Source organism: Platalea leucorodia (assembly GCF_965183815.1).
Source record: "Platalea leucorodia genome assembly, chromosome: 2".
NCBI classification, from domain to species: Eukaryota; Metazoa; Chordata; class Aves; order Pelecaniformes; family Threskiornithidae; genus Platalea; species Platalea leucorodia.
In genome coordinates this window covers 102,787,462-102,815,176 of record NC_138824.1, presented here as the reverse complement: position 1 = coordinate 102,815,176, position 27,715 = coordinate 102,787,462, and the positions used below count along the sequence as shown (strand labels likewise).

General features: G+C 38.1%; 1 protein-coding gene across 1 annotated transcript; it reads left to right on the top strand.

The window, feature by feature from the left end:
• Positions 1-230: 230 nt before the first annotated feature.
• Positions 231-27,715, top strand: MAP3K7CL (MAP3K7 C-terminal like; the record flags this gene model as incomplete). Its single annotated transcript, XM_082337626.1, has 4 exons — positions 231-315; positions 9,535-9,593; positions 19,016-19,131; positions 27,535-27,715. The coding sequence occupies exons 1-4, from the start codon at positions 246-248 to the stop codon at positions 27,713-27,715; spliced, it is 426 nt and encodes a 141-aa protein (XP_082193752.1). The 5' UTR covers positions 231-245.

Genomic DNA, 27,715 nt, shown 5'->3' with positions numbered 1-27,715 from the left:
ATAGCAAAAGAAAGGCAGTCTCTGCACTGTATTTCACTTGAATCCTTTTTAAATGGAAAAGTGAAATGGTGCTCCCTTGACTTTGATTCTAAACGTTGCTTAGCTAGAATGAGAAAGGTAGCTGTGAATGCATGAAAAGTATTAAAACTCATTTGTTGAATGGTGTCACATGCTCTGTAATAAATATATTGTTTGTATTATTGCAGCTGGAACAAACAAGTAAAAGCATTGACTCAAGTGCCCACATGATCACCACCGCCAGGGTACCTGCTGATAAGCCAGTACGAATTGCCTTCAGCCTGAATGACTCTCCAGGTACAGTTTAATTTATGGAGTAAACCACAATGAAGTAATTGCTTTTAAATTGTATATGTTCTTACCAGTGTTTACAATACCAAATGAAGTCCAGTGTTATGGGAGGATTTTTTTCCTGAGTGATAGCATGTGATCACTTTTTCTGTCTGACAACTTTTAATGTTTCCATTAACAATTTCATTAGACTAAAACCCCTACACTGACAGTTTAGATCTTAGCTTTCTTTCAGCGATTTGTGGAATATACTTAGGACTGTAACTAACTATCAAATTTACTTGCATATGCAATGTGTCTGATTTTAAGGAATTTTAAAACAAGAAAAGTAAAAGGACATTTTGTATTGAGGATGAGGCTAGAGCAGGAAGAGACTTTCCCTTCAGCAGGAAGGTTGGAAAGTGCCGCACATGCCCAGCTTGGTGAAAGGTTTCAGGAAACGGATGCCCCACATGGCATGTTCCCTGAGAAAGCAGCAGAAATTTCATTGATGTTTATCCTGCCAGCTAGTGCTGATTGAGCATTAATTTCCCCAAACATACCCTGTACAGACATGGACCCTTTGGAATAGACAAATATTATTAGTTTGCATCTTAAATATTATTAAGGTCTAGAGAGCTGTTGCCCAACAGTAGAAGTCAGAATGAAATAAAGTAAATCAGAAGCTGGGACATCCCAAAACAAGTTGGCTGTGCTGTTGCTAAAGGTGAGTGCCTGGAGTCAGGGTTGAGATGTGTTTATGGCATGAAATATAAGGATCTCTGATAACAGTAACTGAAACCCTCTGCTGATGAGTGCTTTATGGGACAGTATGCATTGTAGGGTTATGTGTGAGGCTGCTTCCTGAGCTTTGTGTGAATAGTCTCAGCTTGAACACAATTTTCCCATTTTAAAAATATTTTAGAATATGCATTATCTTTCCTAGCTAATTGTTGTGTAATATTAATTTGCAGCTACAAGCCTGAAATAGAATCTCATCCCCTATGCAAGGGAATTTAAAACCAAACATTTTTGTATATTATTGCATATAACTTTCAGCTCATAAAGATGAGTGACACAGAAAGATTGGGACAAGGAATATAAAGAAGCACATGTGGCTATCTATGTACCCTTTTTTTAATAAATTAAAATAATCTGGTAATTACATTTTTATTACAGAAAGTAGTAATGAATCATTCTCACCTCTCAGGATACAGTAACATGGTAAATTTCTTACAGAAATTATGGCAAAGATAGGTCTTGAAGAGAGATGTAAAAGAAAGGGGAGTGCTCTTACAAATTATGGAAAAAGAATGTTTATGTGAGACAGTGAAAACAAGTCAGGGAAAGCTGAGACCATGGGAAAATCAAAGAGGGTAGAGTGGTTTGGGACAAGAGACGGCAGTAGGAAATGACAAGGTTGTGAATAGCTTGGAAGAAGAGGACATGAAAGGCAGGAAGCCTAGCTTCCTTAACATTGCATCATGTTTTATTTTTTACTTTTCTATCCTGCTAATCATTCCAGCCTCTCTCTTATCATTTAGAGAAAGAAACTCACTTACAGAAAGAGAATCTGTTTCTGCTACATTTTGTTAAACTTTTCCATAATTTTGAGTCCTTTATTGTATATATACAAGTGTTCCTGCAGTATGCAATCCAGAATCTCTATGGGTACTGATAAAACTAAATGGCAAGCAGTAAAGTGAGTGCCATATTCTCCTCTGCATCACATCCCCTTGGGGGCTACCAGGAGGTCTGAACCAGCACACTGTTTTACTATGTCACAGGAATTCTGTTCTTGCTCTTAGTGGTAAGCCTGAACATGGTTACTATATTTAATATATTTAAAGAAGGCAAGGAAATAAGCTTCTGTCAGGTTTGAAAATTTCCAGCAAACCATAGTTGAATCAAGAGAGTAAAAATAAGTATATGACACTTTTTTTTTTTTTTTTTTTTTTTTTAGATGAGCTGCAAAAACATTTAGCAGATAGACCTTTAGGTGTTCTAGACTTGGCTTTTTTTTTTCTCTCTCCTTTTTCTGTGTATTTCTTTAATATTTTTTTCTCCTTGACAACAATATTTGTTTTCAGTTCAAACAGGAGTTACCTGCTGTAAGTGTGATAGTAAAGCATCAGGTGAGGCTTGTGTACTGCTAGGGTATATATATAAAGTCCTTCACCAGGGCTAAGTGGTGAGGGAATCTGACATAAGCTTTTCCTTAAATTTTACCTTACTTGAAAGGCTCAGTGACAGTTTTCACCAAGTAAGGCTGCATTCTCCTTCCGGGGACTGTACAACTGCTTACTAGGAGGAACTGGCAGCATAACTAGATATAAAAAGGGGAAATGGAATGTTTCTTCTGGGTGGTGATTATCTCACTGGCTAGGATTGTAACCAAGCACTGGGTGTGAGGAGCAGCGAAAGGAGAAACTGCTCTCAACTCATGAGAAGAGATAACTCTGTGTTAACTGACCTACAAGAATGGAGCTGGCTTATGCTGAGTGTACAAGAAATAATTTAATTGTGTTATATTATTTGCCAGTCAACACCTGATGACTGAAATCCTGGCCAGCTTTGTGCAGTATTTTTAATGTGAAAGTAGGCTAACCAGTTCCTTAAAAGTCTCAGGAGCAGCCCATCAGCGGGTGCTATATAAGAAGACAGTTTTATTGTGTATCTCTTATTCCTGTATATATAGATATCTATGTTTGTCTCTTTTACTCAAGTTCACTAAGCTGCCATGAAACACAGGTTTCCCAGGGTGTGTCTGTATGCTGTATTGCACCAGTTTGACCTAAGGTACCGTTTTAATTAATGAATTTGAAACATATTATTTCAGCTCATCTTGTATCACTGGGAAGGTGATGCAAGTTAAAGTGAATATGGTGTTCCAAAATTTAAATAAGTGTTCCCAAATAGAAAGTTCATTGTAGGTTATCAACATCAATTTAATTAAACCAATGAAATTCAATATGTCCTAATTTATGTCACTAGCTCTTATTTACTGAACATATTAAGATAGAATGATTATAATAGGAACTTTATTAAATTTAGACGAGTGGATTTGTTGTGTGTAATAGTTCTAAGGGAAGGTTTATAGGTAAACATCTCTTCACCTTCCCTCCTAGAATAAAAGCTTGAATCTAGCTGAAAAGTTCTGCTAGTGACATGTGGTGATAAATGACTAGTTTTGAAATTGTTAGTAATTTCTTTTGGTTGAAATTAGTCTGCCGCTGATAGCACTCTCCAGAAAAAATCACTGATAATAAAGGCAAAATATACATCTTCTAATGAAATTGACAGACAGTGAAACAGTGTAATATTTTTGCAAGCATAGCAAATGACTTATTTTACTCCTCTTTATGCCTTTGTTATGCTAGTGACCATGAAGAATTTTTTACTTTTATAGTTGATCATGCAAGACTGTTTTGCAATGGTTGCTTCTTCAATAGCAACCTTCAAATCCCTACTCCATCCTTATTTTGGTTTTAATGGCAACAGAGGCTTTCCAGCAGATAATGTATTCATTGAAAACCAGTGGGGATTGCTAAAATATATGGTTCAAATTTACAAAGCTAGTTTCCTAAAACTACACCAACCTACAAGTAAGTGGCTTGATCTTTGGGAGGTTAGACAGGAACTTAGGTGACATACCTTCAAAGGGGCAGTGGCTGTGCATTCATCAGAGGATGCTTTAGGCTCGGGTGAAGATACATGGAGTAGGAGGGCTTAGCAACAGCCCATAACAGAAGAGATAAGAGCAGTTTTTGGGAGGTCCACAACTCTTATTATTGAGCAAGCCTTCATAGCCTATTCCTGGGTCAGGCAGTGACCATTCCCCACTATTTTACGAGTGAGGTAACTGTGAGGTTGTGTAAGGTCATGTCAGGCAGGGCCATGAATAGAAGCCCGGGAGCTTCACGCAGCAGTGCCAAGTTGCAGTCACTTAGCCACACAGCCTTCCAGGATGAATTCGATGAGTCTACGCTTGTCTGTCAATAACCAGGGCTGGAGCTGCTGAATCTCACTGCCCCCCTAGGACCAAGATTGGACCCCAATACACAGTTTGACAGTGTTGTCCTGCTGCAAGGTCCAGTGCTTACACAGAGTCAAGGCCTTTTCTGCTGCTCGCACCACTCCACCAGCGAGTAGGCTGGGGTGCACAAGAAGGTGGGAGGGGACACAGCCAGGACAGCTGACCCCAACTGACCAAAGGGCTATTCTGTACCATATGGCGTCACGCTCAGCATATAAAGCTGGGGGAAGAAGAAGGAAGGTGGGGACGTTTGGAGTGATGGCGTTTGTCTTTCTAAGTAACCGTTAAATGTGATGGAGCCCTGCTTTCCTGGAGATGGCTGAACAACTGCCTGCCGATGGGAAGCAGTGAATGAATTCCTTGTTTTGCTTTGCTTTGTGCGGCTTTTACTTTACCTTTTAAAATGTCTTTATCTCAACCCATGAGGTTTACCTTTTTTTCCAATTCTCTCCTCCATCCCACCATGGGGGGAGAACGGCTGTGTGGTGTTTAGCTGCCTGCCAGGTTAAACCACAACACTGTGAAAGGGGCTGATCCACTTACAGGATAACAGCCTACTTATGTTACCAATTTAATTCTTTAATTTAGGAGGAAGAGATCTGAATACGCTCACCCACGCATATAGGAGAAAAAAATAGTACCTGAGTGTATAATTAAAGACTGGATCATAACTCAGTTACTCAAGGAAGCGGAGCTGTGATTGGCATTTCCTAAATTTTGAGTGCTTGATTTAGCAACTTTAATGTGCTTTCAACACATTTAAATTTTTATGTTCTATTTCTGTCTATCTGTGTGAAGATACTAGAGAAACTGTAATTTGCGAGTTTATACTGCAAGTAAATCGGAGGTTGTTCTTAAAGTATTTATTCATTAACTATTGACCGTAGCCCACAGTTCAGCTAAATGGAGCAGCCACATAGGAAGAGACTGGGGTGTTACACTTCATTGTACCAGACATTGTGTCAGTCAGACAGTGAAGTGTGAGGGATTTCGCTTGTTCATCTATGTGATGGAAGTTTGGGCTATTGGAATCTCCAGAAGGCCAGAACATGTTTAAACAAGTGAAGCTTTCCCGAAAGCATGATTCATTCTCAAATGTGCAACATTAGCTATATCAGGGGACTGAATGCATCAGGACATCACTGATAAGTAGTAAGCCTTTTGTGTGAAGACAATCAGTCTTAATACAGTTCAGCCTTCTAAATCAGGTGGCTTGTGTGGATCTCTATACCACGCATTAGAAGCCCATCTCACATTTGTATTAATAAGTGTTATCAGCAGAGAGACAAGAGCTCACCTGGACAGTGAAGGCTTAGCCTTGCTGTGTTTACACAAAGCTGCCCATCGTGCCATTTCAGCATGAAGGTGTGTTGGCTGGGCAGCATGCTTAGGGAGCTTGTTCTTTTGTTATGTTGTTAGTTTTGCTGCAGGAATGGTCAGAGAGCTGGCTCTGACACAGAAGGTACTTTGTCTCAGCCCAACTGAATGGAAAGCAAAAGGAGGAAGTGATTTCCCTGGAGACTTTCCCTCAGATGCTCTGTTATAAGGACAGTTTTCAGCAACAAGCACAGCGAATGTATGAACCTGGTGAAACAAACATGCAAGTCAAACTATTCTGTACACATGAACCAAGTCTTTTGTTAAAAAACCGTCCACTGTATGTACAGAGAGTTCATCTTGTAATTGGAGTACAGGTCTTTACCTTTAGTACACTTTTGAATACAGACCTTCAAAATTAGTTTTGGGATCTATGGGAAATCAGGAAGTGCTACTCATTTAGAAATTGTGCAACAGAGACTTTAACTTAGGTGTCTGTGATGAAGTCCCTGATCTGACTCTTTCACGTCACAGGTTAGTGCTGTTGAGTTTGCTGGGATGGCCATAACATTCACATGTATGTTTTTCCTCCTTTCTTGTTTCCTTTTGACCGGAATCTTGACTCATTTTCAGGTGCAGCAAGTTGCAGTCTCTGATTTTTCTTTTTTTTTTTTATATTTTTATTTTTAAACAAAATACATTTTCAACAACCAGCTTGAATTATAAATCCTTTTTCTTTATGAGTCACAGGGAAGGGAGCAGTAAAATAGTGACCATAGGGGTGAGATGCTGTTTGTATCTGGTGAAGAATCAGCCTAGGTATTTGCAGGGTTTTGTGGTACAGAAAAGCCACTAACTTTATTATAAAGGGGGTCTTTGATTATATCAGTGATTCCTTATAACAATCTAGGCACTCATTAAATATTGATAATAAATTGAGAAAAGGAGAAAAAGAGGTATTTCTCAATTCTATTGTCTAGTTAAGGAGATATAGAATAGAAAAGAACAAATACAGACAAGTAAGGAGATAGTTATGAGGATGTTTTGATCTTCAGAGTGTTTTCTTTGACATTTCAGACATTTTCACTGTTTCTGATTTTCAGAGTCATGGATTTTCAAGGCTAGAAGCCCATGTGATTTTGTCTGATCTCCTGGGTAACACCAAGTATTCAAGCTTGTAAGGGCAATAGTGATTCTTTTGGAAGAAAATGCAAGAGTTTATATCCTTCCTCTTGACTTTCTGAAAACATCCCCAAAAAAGTTTTAGGAGGCGAATTACTGCTGCCATTTGCTTTCCCCTTGTGTGAAATCTAAACATGTTTAGTTTTTACCAAGTGATTTTTGTTATTGTTGTGGTTGTTACTTTGGCAACAGTGAAATACAGACTGACCTGATGCAGTAATTTATTTCACTGGAAGCTGTGGGGAAAGTTTTTTGTTGTTCTTTTTGTGGAAAACAAGCTTGCAGTTAGCTGTGAAGATTTCTGTTCATTTTTGTAAACTAAATACTTCAGCTGAAAATTTCAGAGGAGCCTAAGAGAATTAGGAACTTAGAAAAATTTCAAGCCACTGAAGTCCCCAACTTTTCTCGATGATGTTCTGCACATCAGATGATGATTTAAACAAGTCTTAAACTATCATAACTAAAAAAAACCCTAGCAGCTGTTCCGTAGATGCTAGGGCAGGCCCATTATAAAATGTACTATGGTATGCCATAATGGTTAGGATACCAATATGTTCTATTTTTAGTACCATTGACTCAGTCACTTGAGTTCAAAAAATAAGCAGGGAACATCTGTTTATTGAAAGGATTTCCTCTGTAGTAATTTCGCTCACTATTCCATCCTTTTTAAAGTATTTGCAAACTTTTTTTAATGGTTCTTTTCTGAAGATAATCCAATATACTTTCTAATATTCTGACACTGCATTAATTTTGTTTTCTTATCAATATCCGATGCAGTGAAAAAGTAATTATTGGCTGATGTTTCCTTAAAATTCTTGGGATCACTTTTGCTTTGTTTTTTCTTAAGTTAAAATTGTTCGAGGTCCCTTCTTGAAGCTACCGTACCAAAGATCGTAGTGCTGGAATTGTCAAAACAAATAGCAGCTTAACTGCTGTCCACGACTCTGGTCCAGTATCTCTGTCAGAATATTTAACAGCTATTCAGCTAAATATTTGTAGAGCAGCTGTACCCCTAGTCAGACTGAGTCCTATTCCGTCCTTCCTTTTAGCCTTGCCATATGATTCATCTTTCTTCTTTTAGAATATTAGTCTATTTTTAAATAGTGTACAAGAAAGCAACAGCAAATTAAAGGTAAACACTTATATATCGGCATGATACAATTCTATACAATTAAAGCAATTTAAGTATTTTCCAGAATGGACATGTTTGGGACATGGTGTGAAAAATGAAGTTGTGTGTGTGCGTATGACTTTTTGTTAATACTAGCAAGACCCCTACGCCATGAAAATATAGAACTTCACTTTGTTTCCTGAGGAAGTTCAAAATCTTTTGCTCTTGCCCTCTGTATCACTCTATTTTTTTTTTTCTTCTCTGGGCATCCCTTTCTAGAGGCACCCAGCTCTATCTATGTTAGTTGAAGTAAGACTCTGACCATATGTTAGCCAGTATGTTTATTCTTCATGGGATAAGGTGGCTTATTTTACTTGTTTCCCCTAACCTACTTTGCTGTATGATGACCACTGAGGGCAGGATAAAGAGAGAACAAATATTTGACAAATAATTTAAATCCTAGTCTATACTCTTTAAGAATATTCAGAATCCTGCTTTGATAAGTGGTCCTCTTACTCTTGTTGGTGTTTTGTTGTAGTGTACAAGTCTGCCAGCATAGAGCAGTTTGCAGGATCTGACCTATGTTAGCAATTTTCTCCTGTGAGAGCCATCCTTGTTTAGTTTTGACACATCACAAATAACTGACTGTAAGCTAGCTAATAGTAACCTTCTCTTCACCTCCCTTAACCTGCAGTAAGATACACAAACAGTCATCACAATCCAATGCAAAACTGATAGTGTGAAAGTCACTGAGAAAGAAATATTGCAGTGGCTAGCTGTGACGCTACCAAGTATGATTCATATTTCTGATCTCGGTCCAGCTACTAGTGGGCAGGTGTCCACATCACAACACTGACGTAACTGGCACAGTCTGTCCCACCTTTGCTGGAAGCCTGTACTAAAAATAAAGAAATAAATAAAAACACAGTTTGGCTTGTTGTCATGAATAAACTAACTCTAGCCCATAAGGATTGTTATCTACAGGTTACAGTAAAGACATTTCTTTGCAAGAAAGTTGTGGTGCTTCCCCATTCTAATCACATCTGTGTAGGTAAACAGTCTTCTAGTTCCAGGGTTGGCAGGCTGGTTTGTATGTTCTTGTGGTTGCCTTTGGGTGGTGGGAGAAAAGGTTTCTATTACTGTTGGTTTAGCCCTGATAAGTCATTGTATTGTGACGGGGAAGATATCTTTCCCTGCATTCAAGTAATGAACTCTTTGGTAGTACGGATGCTATCCTTGGAAGGTTCTTTACTTTGCAGTGTAATGGAGAGCTCAGGAAGAAAGATTGTTTGGATTTATTGTTTTTATTAAATTATCACGTTCTACTGCTCTAACTGGTTTTGTTTTGTTTCTTAATCACTGCAGTACAAAATAGGCTTTCTGTCTTTCCAGCACCTAAACATTTTCTTATTGACAACCCACTAGTATTTTCAAGGAGTCTATTAAGGTACCCCAAAGGTAGAAAAATCAGCAGATGTGGAGGTGTTTGCAGGATCCCAATATTATTGTGGCTATATTCAATGTAGAACTACATCAAACAGATCATTTGAAATGCCCTTTTTGGTAGACATTGACTTTTAACATCATGTTTACCTTTTAGATGATGCTTCCTCTGAAAATTTCCCTTTGGCATTTCCAGAACTAGATCAGCAGCTGCAGGTAAACTTTTTTTTTTTACTACAGTTGTACTTCACATTCACTAGATTTATTATGATGAAAAAACTCTGGTTGTTGCACTAAGGTGAAAGTTTTCAGTGGTGCTTCTCTAAACTGTTAATATTTAATAAGACTGTGTATTTCCATAGAAGAAAATATCGTCTTTTCAAGATCTGCAGAAAAATTGATTTGACGTTTTTAATCCAATTGCAGAGAAATTACCATTTTAACAATCATCTCACATGCTTTTTAAATTTTTTCTTAAAATTCCTGTTTAAAACACAACACGTACTGCTGCACTGCAATGAAGAGAGTTCTTGTGGTTTTGATAGGAGAAGGAATGAGCCAAGTATTATATTCTCATGCCTACAGGCTGTGCTAAGACCATATGATCAGCTTTCTCTGAAGCATTCCAAGAGAATGCAAAGGTGTATTTTGTAGTGCCATTTTATCTCTAATCTTGCGTAACTAAAGCCAGTCATCAGGATTGATGAGAACCTCCTCAAAGTTACTCTAGTTCATGCTGCATAGCCAGCAACCCTAACGGTTGCCCTAGCAGGTGTCTGCAAACAGCATGGGATAAAAGTGGTGAATCCTTTTGTGACCGGTCCGATTTGTCAGCATAGCACAATGGAGCCCCGATATACTGGACAATCAGATGGCAGTTGATGGCAACTCCATGGTTCACCAGGCACAGAGCCAGTTCTGTATCTAGGGATTATTTCCCTTTCCTCTGTGGCAGTTCTGGAGTGTTTGTTGGCTTTTGTAAACTACTTCAGATCATCTGTTTCCCAGGAGCATTTAGACTTCCTCTGATATTTCAATATGAAGGCAGTTGTTTCCTGAGTGTAAATTGAGAAAGGCATTAGCAGACCGTGTTGTCCAATGATGTCATCCTTCCTGTCCCAATCAGCTAGTGAGATAACACTAGAGGGCTGCTGACTTAAAGGACTGACTTTTCTCTCCTGCTGCTCTCATCAAAAGGATGACTGATGAAGGAATGATGACAGAGACTCTTCTTGCTCTGTCCCTTTAATCCTGAGAATAGGGGCAGGTTCCTTAGGCATAACTAGGAAAGATTAAAGGAACGAACAGCAACTTAAGATTTGGACTGAAAGGAACAGGGTAGTATGTTGGTCTCCTTATTCCACTGATCTTCCAGTGCAGCAAAGGTGATTGATATTTTTTTTTTCCTTTTTTGTTAAAGAGCATTGAGATCAGTGGGTGAAGACTGCTCTAAAAGAGCAAAGTATGATTATCATTACTGCTGTTGGTACATAAAAACAAAATTACTGGTGTTAGAGGTAGGTACTTTACAGGCCAAGTGATGATTTTTTTTATTAGGACTTTTATGACCCATTTCTGGAACATATAATGTACTCTAAATGTGTAATTTCATGATAGACTGAAATTGCTCCTCTGGAAGCATTCGTCTGCTGGATAAATAATAGTCCTTCAGTAAAAGTTTTTTAAGTACGCACTAGAGCAATTCCACTAAGTACACCCTCTTGGTCTGTTAAGTACCTGACATTTTTTTCAAGAGAACCTTCCTTTACTCTCATGATCTCCATATGACAACAAATTCAAAGAAACAGTCAAAGGCTTTGATTCAGATAATGTTCTTTTTATTATCCTTCAGAAACTTGTTTTGGTAATACTGAGGTAGTTGAAAGGATAACTTATGAAGACTATCTGGCTGACTCAACCAGTCAAAAGTATAAAGTTAGTGGTAGCGCTTCATCCTTTAGCTTTTCAAGCTTATGTGCGTATTTATATTTAGATGCCTTTATGTTCAACCGGAGGCAGTTAAGTCAACACAGGGTTCTGAGCTGATGCAGAGGTAACAGGGCATTTAGCTTTAGCAGTGAAAACTTGAATTTCCTTTCTTTTGTCAATCTGGATGACAGCTTAAAGTTATAACTATTTAATGTAATTATATTATGTTTATACTGCTTTAAAATTTCAAACAAGAAATAACTGTAACAAAGTTATAATTTACCTAGTTACATTTTTCTTATTTATTCTTATTCTTACATTTTCTTATTAATTACTTTTTTAAATTGCTATAATCCAAACTGCTAAGGGTGTGTCAGCCCTATATAGCATGTGGTTGCAATTTATGTTAACGTAACCATACCAGCTTTGAAAGAGGTAGCTCCTGTGTTACAGAAGCAAACTACAACTTGGGCTTCACCCGGACCTGCAGAAGTACTGAATGGTGGTGTCCCTTGTCATTCCATCCATGCTTTTCTTTATCCCAAAGTTAGCTAGTATAAAGCAGCACACATGAAGTGTCATGTAAATGAACCCTTTAATCAACTGTGGCATAGCAGCCTGAAATGCTTGAATTTGTAAGAGTGCCGGTATATATTTTCATAATAAAAGTATCACATCTACAGCCACAAGATTTTCATCACCATGCCATAAATACAGTCAAAAGCATTTGTATTTTATTTAAAGAAGCAAACTATAAATGCAGGGTAGGTGGCTATATAATAATAGGCACTTTAAAAAAAAAAAAAAGTAATAACTTTTCAGCTTTCAAACATACAAAGGAAAATTTTGAAACCTGTTTTAAAAACAAACAAACAAAAATGCCCAATTAGCTGATCTTCGGGTTGGATTTTGAAAGCAGCTTGAAAGCTATGTAAGTTCACCAAGTGACTTGGAAAATCAGAGCCTTAGAATTTTATGCATGCAGGCAGCAGACCACAGCCTGAGTACCAAGCAATTTGCACCTCTGTTTTAGGCTTCAAGCCCTTGTCCTTCTATGTTAGGCCCTGGCAGACAACTTGGCTGTTTGAGCAGAATTACCCGGTGTTCCCACTTTTCCTACCACGATCCTACCATACCTACTCCCTGGGCACTGGTATCCGATGGCAGGGCAAAGTTCAGTGCAGCCTCCCCCTGACAGGGTAATAAACCCTGCTGTCCAAGCACCGGTGCCAACGAACTTTACAGAGGCAGAGGTAGGATTGGCTGGAGAAAAGGTATTTCTAGGAGACTAACTACAAATACCTAAGTCTCTGTAAGGACTCTTACTAGAGGACAATCCTAGTTGAAAGTCACAGCTTCTTTCTGAAAAATAAAAATGATCAGTCTAGTGGTCAGATCTACTAGCTAGGTTCAGATCAAAAATGTTGTCTTTTCCAATTACCTTTCTGAATGTTACATTTTTCTACTACTCTGAGAGGCAGAAATTCCAAGAAGCAATTTGTAAGAAAATAATATCAATTCTCTAACTCAAAATTTTGCCTTTTTTTTTTTTTAACTTAAAAAAAAAAAAAAATTAATGTGTGGTCAACCAGACACAAAAGCCCTACATATGAGAACAGCTATATGCAGGAAAAGCCTGGTCTCTTTTGCAGATTTATTATTAAAAAAACTATGAATAGGTTCCTGATATGCTACCAGTGAAACAAAGCTCATTATTAATAAACTTCTTGCTTTCAGTTCCCTTTGTTTGCAGTATTAATTGCAGAAATTATTCTCTTCCCACTGATGAGCAACACTTCGAATGAGGCTAAAGCACTTGCTTATTTGGGCTTCAGTGTCATTTCCCCCCGCCCCTTGCGTGAGCAATGTGGTGGGTAGCGCAGCGAGGGTAGGCTTACTACATTTGTCAGTTTGTTATTGGGAAACGTTAACCTTTGCCTCGTGTAAAAGTTGGACTGGGCCTTGGAAGGCACTTCCTTGATTAGCTGCATAGTGGGTGGTGGCGCCTCTGACAGACACTCTACTACGGGTTATCTGCTATATTTAGACACCTACATCAGCATCTAAGGCCTTGTTGTTTAGGTCACTGAATATAGAGGAAGGTATCTAGTGTTAAGTACCCGCATTACTATGCCCTGTGTGCTTTCTGTCCTGTTCCAGTATTTCCTGTGACTTGCTCAGTTCATCTGCCTCTTCTCTGTCAAAGTCTTTATTCCAGCTGGGAGTTTGATCTTGAAGAGGGAAGAACATGAGTCACATATGGATGCACAGGGAATTCTGTAATTCTTTATCATCTCATGAAATCGTGAGCTTGAGAGAGGCATTTATGTCATACTTTATATTATGAATATGTTGAGATCAATGGAGTTAGATGACCGTAAAATTGCTGCAACAGAGAAAAGGCTCCAACCATTTATAATATCAGTTTGTTAAGTCAAGGGGTAGTTTTTCATGCTCTAGTGGGAAATGTCTATACAAAAGAAGTAATGAAAATATTACGAAAGGGACAGTTTGTTGTGTGTGATAAAAACATTTAGTAGAAACCTTGTTTACTCTGGAACTTTAACAATGGAACTATTGCTTCTACTGACTGCCAAGACTCTTAGACACACACAAATTATTTTAGAAAGTTTAAAAGTATACTACATTTTGAAAGGGTATGCTGTATTTTTTTAATATGCATTATTCCAAGAGAATTCCTAGAGTACCGTGGTACTCTATAATTACATTTGATTGCCTATGGACTTGGTAAGTCTCCTGTAATGCTGCTGAGATAACTATGATCTTGTATTAGATTATGTAAGACATGGATGTTTACAAAGTCAGAGCATCATGCTAAGTTTAGAAAAGAATGGAAAATCTTTCAGGAAAGGAGAGCAAAATACTCAATTGCTCCCATCCAGTCAACTTGAATTGTCTGGAGGAAAGAGAACCACTTTCATAATAAAACTAGACTAGAGTAGATATATCCTAGACATCTGAAACTGGTTGAAGAGTTCCAGTTGCACAACAAAAAGTAGCTGCAATGTGTAGCTCTCACTTTTGCTTGGAATAATGTGGTTTCTTCCATCATGGAAGAGTACACAAGGCTATATAATGAGCATGGGCCATATGCTAAATATTGGCACTGAACTTTCTGGTTTTCCAGAATAGTTTAGCTGAAAATTACCAAATTTACAAAAAGTGAGAGACACCACTCTTTAATTAGACCAGTGCTAAAGACTGCCTTCTAGATGAGTCCACAAGCTCAGCTGGCAAAACTGTGTTATACCATTATTTCTTTAAACTTCAACCTTTTCAGGAGAAAGTTTTGCTCTTTTTTCACAGTAGAACCAAAAAGTAAATGCAAAAAAATGAAGGTGAATTAAAAAATAAACTGTTTTAAACTTTTTGAACACTTGGGTAACACTGTCAACTATACAATTTTTATGGATATGGAATGCTGATATTCATATGGCAAGACAAAACACACTTTGTCATGTGAATGAAGTAAAAAAAAATACTGAAAACTGTCCTTTTGTGTGCCCCAGCAATGATTTTAATTAAAACAGCTCCTTCAACCTGTCTTAAAAACAGGCAGAACCACTCAGGCTCTGTCTATTTCTTCATGAACTGCCTTTGCATATCATCTTCCCATATCTTTCATATCTGGATTCCAAACAAAAACCTAAATGGACAGGGCATGTGTCTTGTAAAGATGTACATGCGTATGTGCAGTTACAGAATAGCCTATAACAGGATCTCTTAGTGTCTACTTGCTGGATTCTGTAGAAAGTTTGTCAACGTCACAGTGAGTTATTCAACAAAATACAAGGAAAATATCAGACCTTGTTGAAAATCGGGCGTAGTAGGATAGACAGCACTAGCATCACTGAAAGCTGTAGCTTTTGTACTAGCTTTGTGAACAAAATCAGAGATGCTGTGTGCGCATATTTTGCCAGGACAGGAAAATGAGGGTGGATGACACTGAAGCCTGAAATAAGAGGGATTAAAAGTAGCAACTGTTGCCATTAAATATAACTTTCTTTGGCAGGGGTGTTTTTTGCTTATGTAGCAGGTATGCTTTTATATATATTAATTTATGGATGGGCAAGATACTTCATGAAGTAACAAGCTCGGGCTGTCCTAAGGAGAAATTGAAGTATGGCTGTTGGCTTCTGAGTGAAAAAAATATATACTACAAATTGAACTCTATTAAGGCCTGTTGTAATTAGTCACCCCATTAATTTTTACCAAAAAAATAATATACAGAATTCATGGAAGAAAAGTGCTTTCTACTGGGAATTCCAGTTCTTTTACGCTGCCACGGGAATGCCATCAGGGTAGCATCTGCAGTACTTCCCATGGCCTGGCCACAGGCATTCAAAAAAGTCATTCCAGGTGGAATGGGGAGCAGAGAAAAAACACTTGGATAAGCTAGGGAAAATGGAAATTTCATCTAGGATGGATTAGAGGAATGCAGCTTTACCAAGACATAGGTCTTGGAAAGTATATGAGAGCCCTCTATAAGTACATCTCAAGGGTAAAACAGGTAGGACAAAGAAACGCCATTTGAATGAAAGATAGTACTGGCACAATAAAAGACTATACAAACCTGTCTTCAACAAAACCAAACTGGAAATGACAAAAATGTTTCTAATCTTTGGTGAGGCTCTGGGCCAGTCTTAAAACTGAGGCAGGGGACTTCTGTTTTTTCTAAGACAGAACTGGGCAAGCCTGTGAATTCCAGGATTTGCTTGTGATAACAGGGGACTGGACTTGCTGATTTTGCAGGTTCCTCCCATTCCCATTTGGATGAGTATGGGCTAGTCCAGTAACTTAACTATTCTGCTATTCTTTTCTTTTCTGTGGAAATGTGTTAATACTGTAAATGTCTGTTGGCTAGTTCGAGTTACCCCTTTGGAACAAGCAAGCTGTGCCTCTGTTTCTGCATTTGTTTTTCAGGAGTTCGCTCTGCCATCTTCTGAAAATGCTTCTCTTGGTGGGGACAGATTTATCGTTAATTCTTTGCACTCTTGTCTATGTCAAAAAAGTACGCTGTTAGAAATGGGTAAAATAATTTCTCTGTGCTTTTGTGTTGGCTTGCATTTTCTGGTGTGCAGCAAAGAGCTGACCAGAATTGTGTGTCTCCATTTTTTCTTGTGATTGCAGTACAGGTGTTTGTTAAATAATGAATGCATAAGCCTGTTTCATGTCCTGCTGGCCAGAAATTACTCATGGACACTGTAGGTACTATCTCCAAAACCTTTCTTAGAAACTTCAAATTTACAAAAGAACAAACCAAATTGTCCAGTCATCTAATCATATAAAAACATAATCAGATGCACATTTTAAAGTAAAAATACACTCAAAATTTTAATAAGTGCTTGATATAGTGCCTAATAGCATCAGACAAGATTGAAAAGAATTGTATGAACAGAATATTAGTAAACTGATTGTATCTTTTGTTGTCAGTTTATTTTGAGTGATAAAATATCAATGTAAGAAAAAATGACACTGAAGAGGAAACAATGATAGGAAGGGGTTTGAAAGTCAGCAACTGGTTCTAAGTGGGAATTAGATACTAAGTCTCAGCATGACTAGGTAATTTTTAGCTCTCTATATATATCTTTTGAGTGGGAAGCTGGAATATAGAAACTGAACGCTGCTTTAAATTTTAAACTGGTTTAAACCAGCTAGATTTGCAGAAACTAAGTTGGAAGCAAAAGCAAGTTGTTTTTTTGTTTTGAAGTATCACTGTTTGGGGACTTTCCCCTTGGGTACTGTTCAAAATTGTTTTATTGTGACGCATTTGTTGTTTGCTGATCTCTGGTAGATACCAGAGATGCTACTTTGGCTCACCCTTGCATTCTTGGATTAGAGCACTGAGACTTCTATATTCTGTCTTGTTAAATTTATGCTTATTATTTGGGTGGCTATATGAATGGTGCTATTGCTCATCCGCATTGAAATGCAATTAAAAGCCCTTTCCTAGGGACCAGATTCATAAAGTAAGGGACTGCCCTTTCCCTGGGGTCCCAAATTCTCCAAGCTCAGAGAGTATAAAACAATGTATTGTGAAACAATTCTGCCACAGCATTTTTACCTTTAGAACATGGAAAACGAGTGTCTGTTTTACAATTTCAATGAAGAACCACATACCATCTACAAGTACTTGCAAGGTCCATACATTAGTTACATCAGTGCATTGGGGTACATCTGAAGCCAATTTACCCTGCCTTCTGGATAAAAATATTTTTTATCTTTGTCTCTGAATATGTTTAGTAAAATTTAAATTTCCAGTTTAGCTAAAACAAAGGTTTACAAGATCGTAAATAGGAAAAGTCTGAAGACTTGTGCTTTTCTTTTCCTGACAATATCATTGAAGGAATATTATACTACAGAGAAGAGTCAAAGTAGGACAACAAGAAATAAAAAATAATCTACTTCTATTGTGAAAGGCAATTGGATGTTCTTTAACTGGACAGTAAAGGAACTATTTTAAGTGCTTCCTTTTGCTTCAAACAGGTGGCTCAAGCATGCTATTTGGAGTTCATTTACAGTCAATTGATTCATGGCTAATAACTTAAAAATACTACACTTCCTGAAAGTATTATGGCCAAAATGTGACAGTCAAGCCTGAAGCCTAAATTAAGTTGCATTCTTTTTAAGGAACAAAAAGCACCAACATTTAACCAAACTGTATTTTCAAGATCTTAGTTGAAATTCATATGGGAGTCTCAGGACAGAGTGGTTTTATTCGCCATATATATTACCTCCAGTGTGCATTGAAAAAAAAAATGAAAATCTTACTGCAATAATGTCGGTATTTAGGTTAGGATCTACAGTGCTTTTGCCCTCACTCTGTCTTTTTTATCTGATTTTTTTTTAATTGCTGTCATCCTTCAACTCTCGGTCTCACCTGCACCTCTCATGGAAGTTTAAAACACTTTGCAAATATAGCTGATTTAACTCTTATAACATTTCTGCTAACTAAGTACATGCCCTTCTTCTACAGAAAATAGAGATGGAGAAAAATTGAGTATGATAATGAGCAAACTACTTACAGCTTGAGGCATTGCTGGGATAGAAACCATCATGAAATCTTGGCTGCACTGGAGTCAGCAGTAAAACTGCTGAGTCCAGCAGAATCAGCCCCAGTGTCCCAGTTCACGGTCCTATCCCATTTAGTAATAACCTGGAAGACGCATTGCATCTATGAAAACAAGAATGTTTAGTCAATAGCTTTCCATGTCTTTTCTTCTCATCTTGCAGAATTGGAGAATAAGAGCTTGTTTGCACTCAAATTACCCTTCTGCTCAGTGCTGCAGTTTCTGCAGTGAAAACATGCTTGTGTATTTTATGCGTCTGACCAATGCATCAACTTTAGCATTCTTATATCACTATAGCTGGAAAAGAGGGAGGTAAGGGAGAAATCTTTTTTTGAAGAATCTTTAGGGATACTTTGCAAGGTTGACAAGGAAAGTTCTGAAAATCCTTAAAGGTTTGAAAGCTTATGCATATTCTTAAGCAGGGAAGTGGTTTTTTCCCTTTGTGAAAGGCCATCACTAGGAATATTCGGCTGTATTCTGCAGTTAGGCTGAAAAAAAAATTCTTCAAGTATTCTCGCAGGAATTAAGATAAATATTGCATCTTCCAAAGTATGTGTTTTTTTCTAATATTTCATTCAAAAAGCAGTATGTATCTATTTTTTTCTTCTTTTCTCAAAGCCACTGCCTCCTTGTCATGACTCTAAGGAATCTATGCAGGTGTACAAACAGCACTGCAAAATAGCAGAAGAATACCATGAGGTCAAGAAAGAAATTGCTCTGCTGGAAGAAAGAAAGTGAGTAACTTTCCCGAAGTATTTACCGTTGTATATTCTCTTTGTAAAATCCTATTTTAAACATGAGGGTTTCACATGATATTTTCTGACCTTATACCTCTGCCTGACAGTCACAGTACAGCACAACAATTAGGCCATTGGTCCATAGGATCAACTGGGACTACTAAGGACACAGAGTTGTTCTAGCTCTGGGCTCTCAGTTATACGGATGTCCCTTAAAACCTTCATTGACAGCCTCCAGGTCATATAACAATCTAGTTCAGCTGGTGCAAGTCCCCTTTTTAGTTTTATGGATTTTTTTTTTCAATTTAAATTAACTCGTTTTAATGAAGAACGTAATGGATCTTCAGGTTTAGAATACTTAACAATATTAGTAAACATTTTTCTGTGAGGTGCATTGTCTCTACGTACATTGACATTTTAGGTGTTCATATCCAAAGTGCATAAGCTGGAGACTTTTTTTCTTGTCTATGGCCTTTACTCATACCCCTGTCATCTTTCCATGACTATTAAGTGGCAAAGTGCACTCTGACTCTCGGTCCCTTTCCACAAGAAACCCGAAAAAGAAATTCAGAGATAGATAGGATAGAGGGTGAGTAGTGAAAGTTTTTAACAGACAATCAACCCCAAGGAATAACAGTTACTGATGAGTAAACTTTCAAATGCTGTTTTATTTTTACATTCACGCTGAAGGTGACTTAAATCAGTGTTGCCTTCCTCAGGGAGACTTACCTCAGTGTCGATCTTTGGGACTTCTTGTGAAAATGAAGACCACACCATCATTCTTTCAAATGCTGCTTGACCAGAAACATTTGTAATATAGTAACAGAGGTCAAAAGAGCTCTGTTGCAGAGTGGGCTTTGAGTAGAAGGTGGACCACTGTATCTGTTTCATAGCAATCTTCGCACAGCTGACCATGCAGTTCATTCAAGTTTGCATCCATGGGAGTCTTCAGCTGCAGAAGCAAGCTGATGTGAGGGAAACTGGTGAAATCATGTAGTCTTACAAGTAAGATAGATAGCCGAAGATCTCCTTGAATCCAGACTATGCAGGGTAAGAAAGTGAGACTTGTCTTTTTCGGGGTTGATGGCTACAGGCACAATATAGTTAGTTGTTGCCTGAAGTGTCGCAACTAGTTGCCGTTTCCCACTACAAACCCCCTTCCACTGTAGGACCTGCACGGCACTCAGTTGCTGACAGATTGGCACAAAAGTTAAAAAAGAAGAAAAAATAACCAGAAGAGATTAACACTACATTGTCCCATTGTTTGCATTGATTCATCATGAATTAAACTTGGCCAATCAAAAGTAATTGGTGTTTTTAAAAAGATGTAGAGAAGATAATTAATTCAAATAATTTTGCAATGATTTGTGAAATTTGATTGTCTAATATAAGCTGCTTACATGTGTATTTAGCAACCAAATGAATTCAGTGGAAACTGTGTATTTGTCTTCTCTGAAAATTCAAACTGAATATAAAATATTAAATAGTTGTTTAAGTGCTTAATTTTAGATGTATAAACTCAAAAGGCAGCCTTAGATCATTTGGGTTTTAGAGTCTACTAATATAAATGCATTATTATTACTGACACATCCCTGAATCAGTTATGCACATTTATGAAGTAAGCTTGGAGCCCTTGAAAACTAGACTCACATATGTATTTTTGCATTTACTAGAAGGAAAAAAAAATGCTGTTTGAATGCATTTCCGTTTATCTATGGCATCTGTAGTACCAGCTAAATGGAATTATGTTGCTCCTTGGAAATAGCAGATACATGCACAAAATTGTTTACCTGAGCTCAAAACTATCCTAATCAGCCTCTGAGCCCAGAAGTCAGCCTCTCAGCAGTGGTTATCCTGGATGAATTAAGGGGCTTCAGGCTGGCATTTTCCTTCATTCCACCAGTGGATGTCAACAGTGGAACAATATGAGGAAGCTTCCACCACTGCTACCTTTGCTGAACCTCTTCTGTGGATAGAAGATTTCATGCCCCAGTAAACATATGTTAAAACAAGAGTGGCTGAATAAGGCAGCGAATAGAAGTATATTATTGTGATTCTTATGTGCCTTCTAATTACATATTTGTGGCCTAGATATTCACATGCTGTGTAGCTGTGAAATGCCTAAACATGACAAATATCAGTGCAGCACCTTTCACCACCTTCCAGATCTCTTAATCTGAAGAAGTGGTCCTATAAGCACTGGGATTGAAGATGCTTAATTTCCTACAGGTTGGTGCAATGTGATAGTAACAGAATTTTGATGTTTCAAAAGCTGCAAGTGCCAACTGAAGCTTTTCTCCTCCAGATGGGAGCTATTTATGATCCCTTCCTCCAGGTAGATTCTCCATTTTGTAGTATTTTGGAGGACGTCTCATGATACTGCCTTTCCCCTTTAGGGTGTCTTTCCTTTCTGTAGCAGTCTGGTTTTGTAAAACCTTCCAGAAACTAACTGGAACCTCTTCAGCACATGAAGTTTGGTTGAAATTGGAAGGTGGATTAAAAATTTATTAGGACACATATACCTTTACACACATGTAAGCATGCACAACCTGAACACATTAACCTTGATTTTTATATAAAACTAGACAGAAAGGGAGTACAAGAGTGGAGGTGAAGGAGTAAGCAAGAAGTAAAAGAGAGTTTTGGTCTAGTGATCACTGATTTGTACCTAAAAACGTTCTCAACGGTTACAGTTTGAAAGTAAAAGGAAGTTTGTCGTGTAGCATATGCTGAATGAAGAGAAGAGTGGATTACACTGGCTGGGGTGGCATGCATGTTGAATATTCCATTCTCAGAAGAGAAGGATGCTTTGACTTTTCTAAAAAGTCTGATGAGACGCGCAGCTTTTAAAAGCCTCAAAAGCAGTTATAATCCAATTGAAAAGATGGAGTTGTTTACAGCTTTCTGAAATTTACCCCTGTTGGCGGTGTCTTTATCTCTTCTACATTTGAATTCAAATGTATGGAAATAAAGATTCACAATTGCCTAATACACCTGCTATCTATTGTCTATTTCTTTTAAATATTATTTTGATAAAATGGGCAAAGATAGAGTTTTGTCCCTTGTAATGGGAACAAACAATGTGTGCAGTGTTCTTCAGTGTACATTTTTACCAAAGGCAACCAGAAGTGCTTTGGATGGTGCCCCTGCCAGTGCTCTGAACCTCCTCTCCACAGATCAACTCACCTGTGGAGTGAAAATATCAAGTCCCACCTGGCAGTGCCTGCACCTGCGGGTGCCTACTGGTAGTACACTGTGCACACAGAATACTGAAGACAATGATTGTCAGGAAAAGAGGAGGAAATGGATTGAGCAAATATTTTAGATTTGTTGGCTAGGAGGAAGAAATAATGTTAAGTTAACTTGACATAAATGTCTGTACAGGTATTGGAGCTTTTTAGTAAAACAAAAAATGGAATAGCATTCATTTGACTTTAAACAATTTTTGTTCCAACCTCCAAAGTTCAGTGTAACCTTTTAATCATGAAATAATACATGCAGGTATATTTCTAAAGAAGGCATCTTTAAGAAATAGAAAGTTGAATAACGTTGTTTTAAAATAGTCAGAAACATTTACTCTTTTGCAACTTTTTAAAGGCTTTTAATTCTGCTAAGCTTGACTTATCTTTCCCTGTAGTGTGAAGATCAAGTATGGCCAAAGTATAGAAAGTCAGTGGTGTGAGACGAGAAGGGTTGCTTTTCATCAGGGCAAGAACAGAGTTTGTTTGCCCCTTTCTCTTGTATGCAATGTAGAAGGCAAGAGAATGTAGTAGGCTGGGAGTGGGAGAGAAGAGACCAACTATATCACAGGAAAATGGGAAATGTGAGGGAGAAAGGGAGGCTGCAGGTTCAAAAAAGGGAAAATCAAAGGACAAAGCCAATAAGAAGGGGAAAAGAAGTTACTCAGGAAAAAGACAAACAAAAGGAAGCAAGAAATAGAAAGAAATGAAAAGAACATTGGGTAGATTTTTTTCCTAATATAAATCATCATAGCTTTGTTTGCTGTCTTCACTCAAACTCTTCCCAATTATGCCAGCAATATGTAGTACAAGGGACAAAATCACTCTGGAATGGGAGACATGATTGAAAAGAAAGAAAAGGGTGTGGAAGCGAGAACACACCACATTTAGGTCATAGAATGTAATTTAATTTATGTTCCAGAAACACACATGTATTTCCATAACAGATGTTTTTGGGTATCTAAGTTTGGGTGAAAGGGGTGGGATGGCTGGTTATTTTGAGCACTTGTTATATTGCTATTACTAGATAATGACCCTGGATTATGTAGTTAAATATTAGAGTTGCCATGGTTGCTAGCTATATCTTATATTCTTAGCCCTGGCTGTTTTTCTCTTTTTCCTCCCCCAGACAATTCTAATATAACTCTCCAGAAAATATCATTTGACCACCACCTGGTTTAGGATCACTCCTTTTCTTTGCCATGGATATGATTTCTTTTCCTTCTTTTACACATAGTACAGTAGACAGGAGATGTCTGATTAATTTTGTGGGATCCTTCCATATGCTTTTGCATGCTCTTATGACCGTAGGACTGTTTCTAAGGTCTCAAGTCCGGATGGTTTCTCCAGGTACACTATTTCTGGAGTGTCTTTCCCAACACTGTTAAGACAAGTAGTCTTCAGACTTTCAGGTACTGCAGGAAAAAATTGGTATAAACCATAAAGGCAATCTTTTATCTTAATAATTTTCCCATTCTAGACCTGATTTTTCATCATCTCACGTGTATCCAAAATACGTGTTACTTGCCAAATAGTGGAAATTACAGCTTTCCTAATACAAAGAGAAACCTCAACTTGCCCTATTGCAGCGATGAATACTTATGGACCTTTTATGTGCTGGCATCCAAGAAATATTTTCACTTACATTAAAACAGGCTGTCTCATTGTTTTAAAAATGAAGTAGTAGACTTTGAACACACAAGGGCAGTCTCCTCAGACAGCGATTACCTTACAGGGTTTCATGATTGCTCCTGATGTGAAAGCCATGTCAAATATGGGAAGAGTAAATGACTTTACGGCCACCAGAACACACAAACACATTAGCTGGGAAGAAATGTGTAGTACCACAGATGCATGATCCCGAATACATTGTTCACAATGGGGGAAAGACAAGTCTGCCTCTTTGCACTGTGGAAGCTGTTTTCCTTGAGTCCAGTCCATCGCCAGTTACACTTATCTCCAGATAGATTTATCTGCTTCATCTGTCACTTTTCTTGGAATTTATTAATTGTGAATATTACTGTAAAGGAACTCTGTTCTCTGCATGGTCAGTCATTAAGGCCAGGACAAGAGAAATAATTTCTCTAAGACCACGCTGGGTTTTTCTCCTGCTCTCATATGGCTTGTGGCTTATTGGTTTATGATGCAAACCACACTGATCTTCTCTTCCCACCCCAGCCCCTCCCCGAAAAAGAACACTTAAAGTGTACATTACAGATTGTCTCAAAGCTTCAAGTACCTCAGCACCATTTTAGGGAATACCTTATCAATGCTGTTAATATTTAAACTCAGAGTAACCATTAACAGAAAACACAGATTACACACTGCTAGATCTATTTATTTATTAAGCATCCATAACAAAGGCTAGATGGTGCAAGAGCTTAGTATGGTGTTCTTTAACCTCTGGAAGCTAAGTTCAAATCCTGGATTAGATCAGAAGCAAATGTTAGTTACTGTCCTCATCCTTTTGTGAGCTTCGTAAACCACACCATTCATAACATTTAGCAATTCCCTGGTACTCTAATTTTAGATGTCTTTGGCAGGCTGGCAGTATTTGCCTGAAACATCACCCTACCCTGTAAACAGGTGTTGATCCTGATGGGAAGGGAATAAGTAGGTTCTGCTGACTCAGAAGTGGGCAATTTTACTACCTCAGTGCAAGGAAACTGCTTTCTGTGAGGGAGGTCCTAGAGCGCGGACTACAGCAATGAGTATGTTTTGATCTTAATGCATTTATATTTTGTTTAATAGCAAAGCTAAATCTCAGGGGAAAAAAAAGTTATCATCTGTGCTGCTTGAGTATTACTGGAGAGCAGCACGAAAGCCATGCCTGCACATAGGCTCATCTTATCAGATCATTCATTAATAGAGCTGTCTGAGTTTGCACACTGTCTGTCTGTGCCACTCCTGGCTCAAGTCCAAATAGAGTAGTACCTTTCTTTTACACGTACTAAAAGTCCCCATGGAAAAGGTTTACCTGCTTTTAAGATGCTGATTACTCATTAGTGTGTTCACTGCATCTTCCTTTAAGAACCTTGTAAGTGTAAAAAAAGTAAGGAAGAATGATTTTGAATTAATTTGTCTGGAAGACTTCTGAGTCAACAGTCTGTAATTTGAAAGAGCTTAATTTAATCCTTTAGTCCAGCATTGCATCAGTAGAATAATTGCAAAGAAATATTGCTGAAGCTCTCTTTCAGTCCTAAGAGACAAAAAATCTTCAAGAGGAAGCCCTAAGAGACTGAAGTGATTAAAGCTGCTGGACTCATAAAATCTCATTATCCCTAAATGCATTTCTCACTCTCTAAAGCATACATGCAATTACTCCTTTGTGGCCTGTAGTCCCATTAATAGGAGCTGGAATATTGAACTGTCTAGCAAGATCAGCTCATCTTGGCCAATTTGAAAATTGGTTGATCTAGCATGGCCGAAGCAAAGAGAATGAATCCAGTAATGGCTTGCTGCTTTTAAAATTTTTACAACTATATTGCACCAAGCGTTAATAGAAATCTGCTGAACAAAAATATGCACCTGATATTTTCTCTCGAAGACCTGATTGAATATACCTTTCACCTGGTGAAAGGAAAGAGAAGAGGTTTTGCTGCAGCATAGCTGCTATGTGTTACTTCAGTGGTATAAAACAAAGTCAACATCTTTAGCTACAGGAGGGTTTCTATATACTGCAACTTTTAGATGATTTAAAATTGCTGTAATGGCTACTAACTCTTCCCTTCTTCTGTTTTTTTGTATGGGAAACACAGTTGGGAGAAATGAGTGTGCCGGGGGTCTCTTCTAACTTGTGACTCCTTGAACTGCAGTAACTGTGACTGTAAACACTCAGCTAAACCATGGGCAAACTGTGCTATCACTGAAAGCTGTAGTAAAGACAGAGGAAGATCAAACTAATCCTAAAAGAAGTCCAGATAGAAGTGTTTTTCAAAACCCAGGTGCTTTCAGTTTTGCTGCTGTAAGTGGTAGTTTTGCAGCTGTAAGTAATGCAAGTGATCAGCAAATACTGAAACGTTAGCATTTTCATGAATGCTCTGATCTGTAGGAATTCCCTGTCTGAAAGCACTGGTCTAGCTTGACAAGAGGGCTCCTTCAAAGACTGCAGCAAAAGCTGTCCACTTTGAAGGTATTGCATCTTCCCACTGATGATCTACAAGCATTGTTTTGACATGACTGAGAAATAAAGTCACAGGGCTATGAACAGTTAAAGATTAACTAATCTCTGAGATAGAATGATCAAAAGAACTAAGAACCTTTTAGGAGAGGCTTCCTGTAGCAGGGGTGAATAAATGATTTGACTTAAAGGGAAAAATAAACAGAGGCCAGGCTAGCCTGCTGGATAACTAAGTGGAGAGCGATTAGATACCCCATGGGTTACTCATGCCTTCAGTGTGTTTTAAGACCTCTTTTATCTTAACTTCTGCTGAGGTAATTTCGGTTGATACTATACAGGGGACTCCAGCTCTTGGCCAGCTCTGAGAATACAGGGCACTGTGTGACTCCATCCAGAAAAAAAGCAACAGCTTGAATCCTCCTGTGTCTGCTCTTAAAGAGACCAGGAGGGGTGAGGTTTGCAGCTCTATCACTCTTCCTCAGCAGCAGGGCTAAGGTCTGAGCGTAAACACATTATAGAAACGATGTATGTAGTTCAGATTCACGTGCCCAGTATTTACTAGAATAATTTTTCTTTGTAGCAGAGAAAAGGAAACCAGGTGTACTTCACAGAATTTACTGATAAAGCTAACCAACCAACCAACCAACCAAAAAAAAAAAAAAAAAAAAAAAAAAAAGTTGCCCACTTTCAAATATGTTTGGTATTGAGAGAAAAATAAATTGTTATTTTTCATGCAGTCTCCAGCGACTTGATTCTCCCCTGTGAACTGCATGTTCAACTCTTACTGAAGTTAGAGATACTTGAAGGTCCTCAGCATTTTGCAGGTTTGGTCACTGAAGAGCAAACCTATCAGAGATGTTGGCAGCTTCATATTTTAAAGGGAAAAGGAGGACTCTAACAAATTAATTTTCTAGGCCTCTGTTTCACAAGAGCTCAAGTAATGCTATGTTAACAACCTATAGTCCAGCTTTAACCTAACGCACGACGACAAATTTTTGCATACTGCCATTTTTAACCTTTGCTTTTTTTCATAATTGTCAGAAAGGAGCTGATTGCCAGGCTGGAACAAGTGGAAAAGGAAAGCATGGATGCTGCTCAGCTGGCTAAGGAGTACGCAGAACTGACAGAGGAGAACCGAACGCTGAAGCTGGCCCAGACGCAGTGTGTAGAGCAACTGGAAAAGCTCAGAATACAGTACCAAAAAAGACAGGGGTCCTCATAA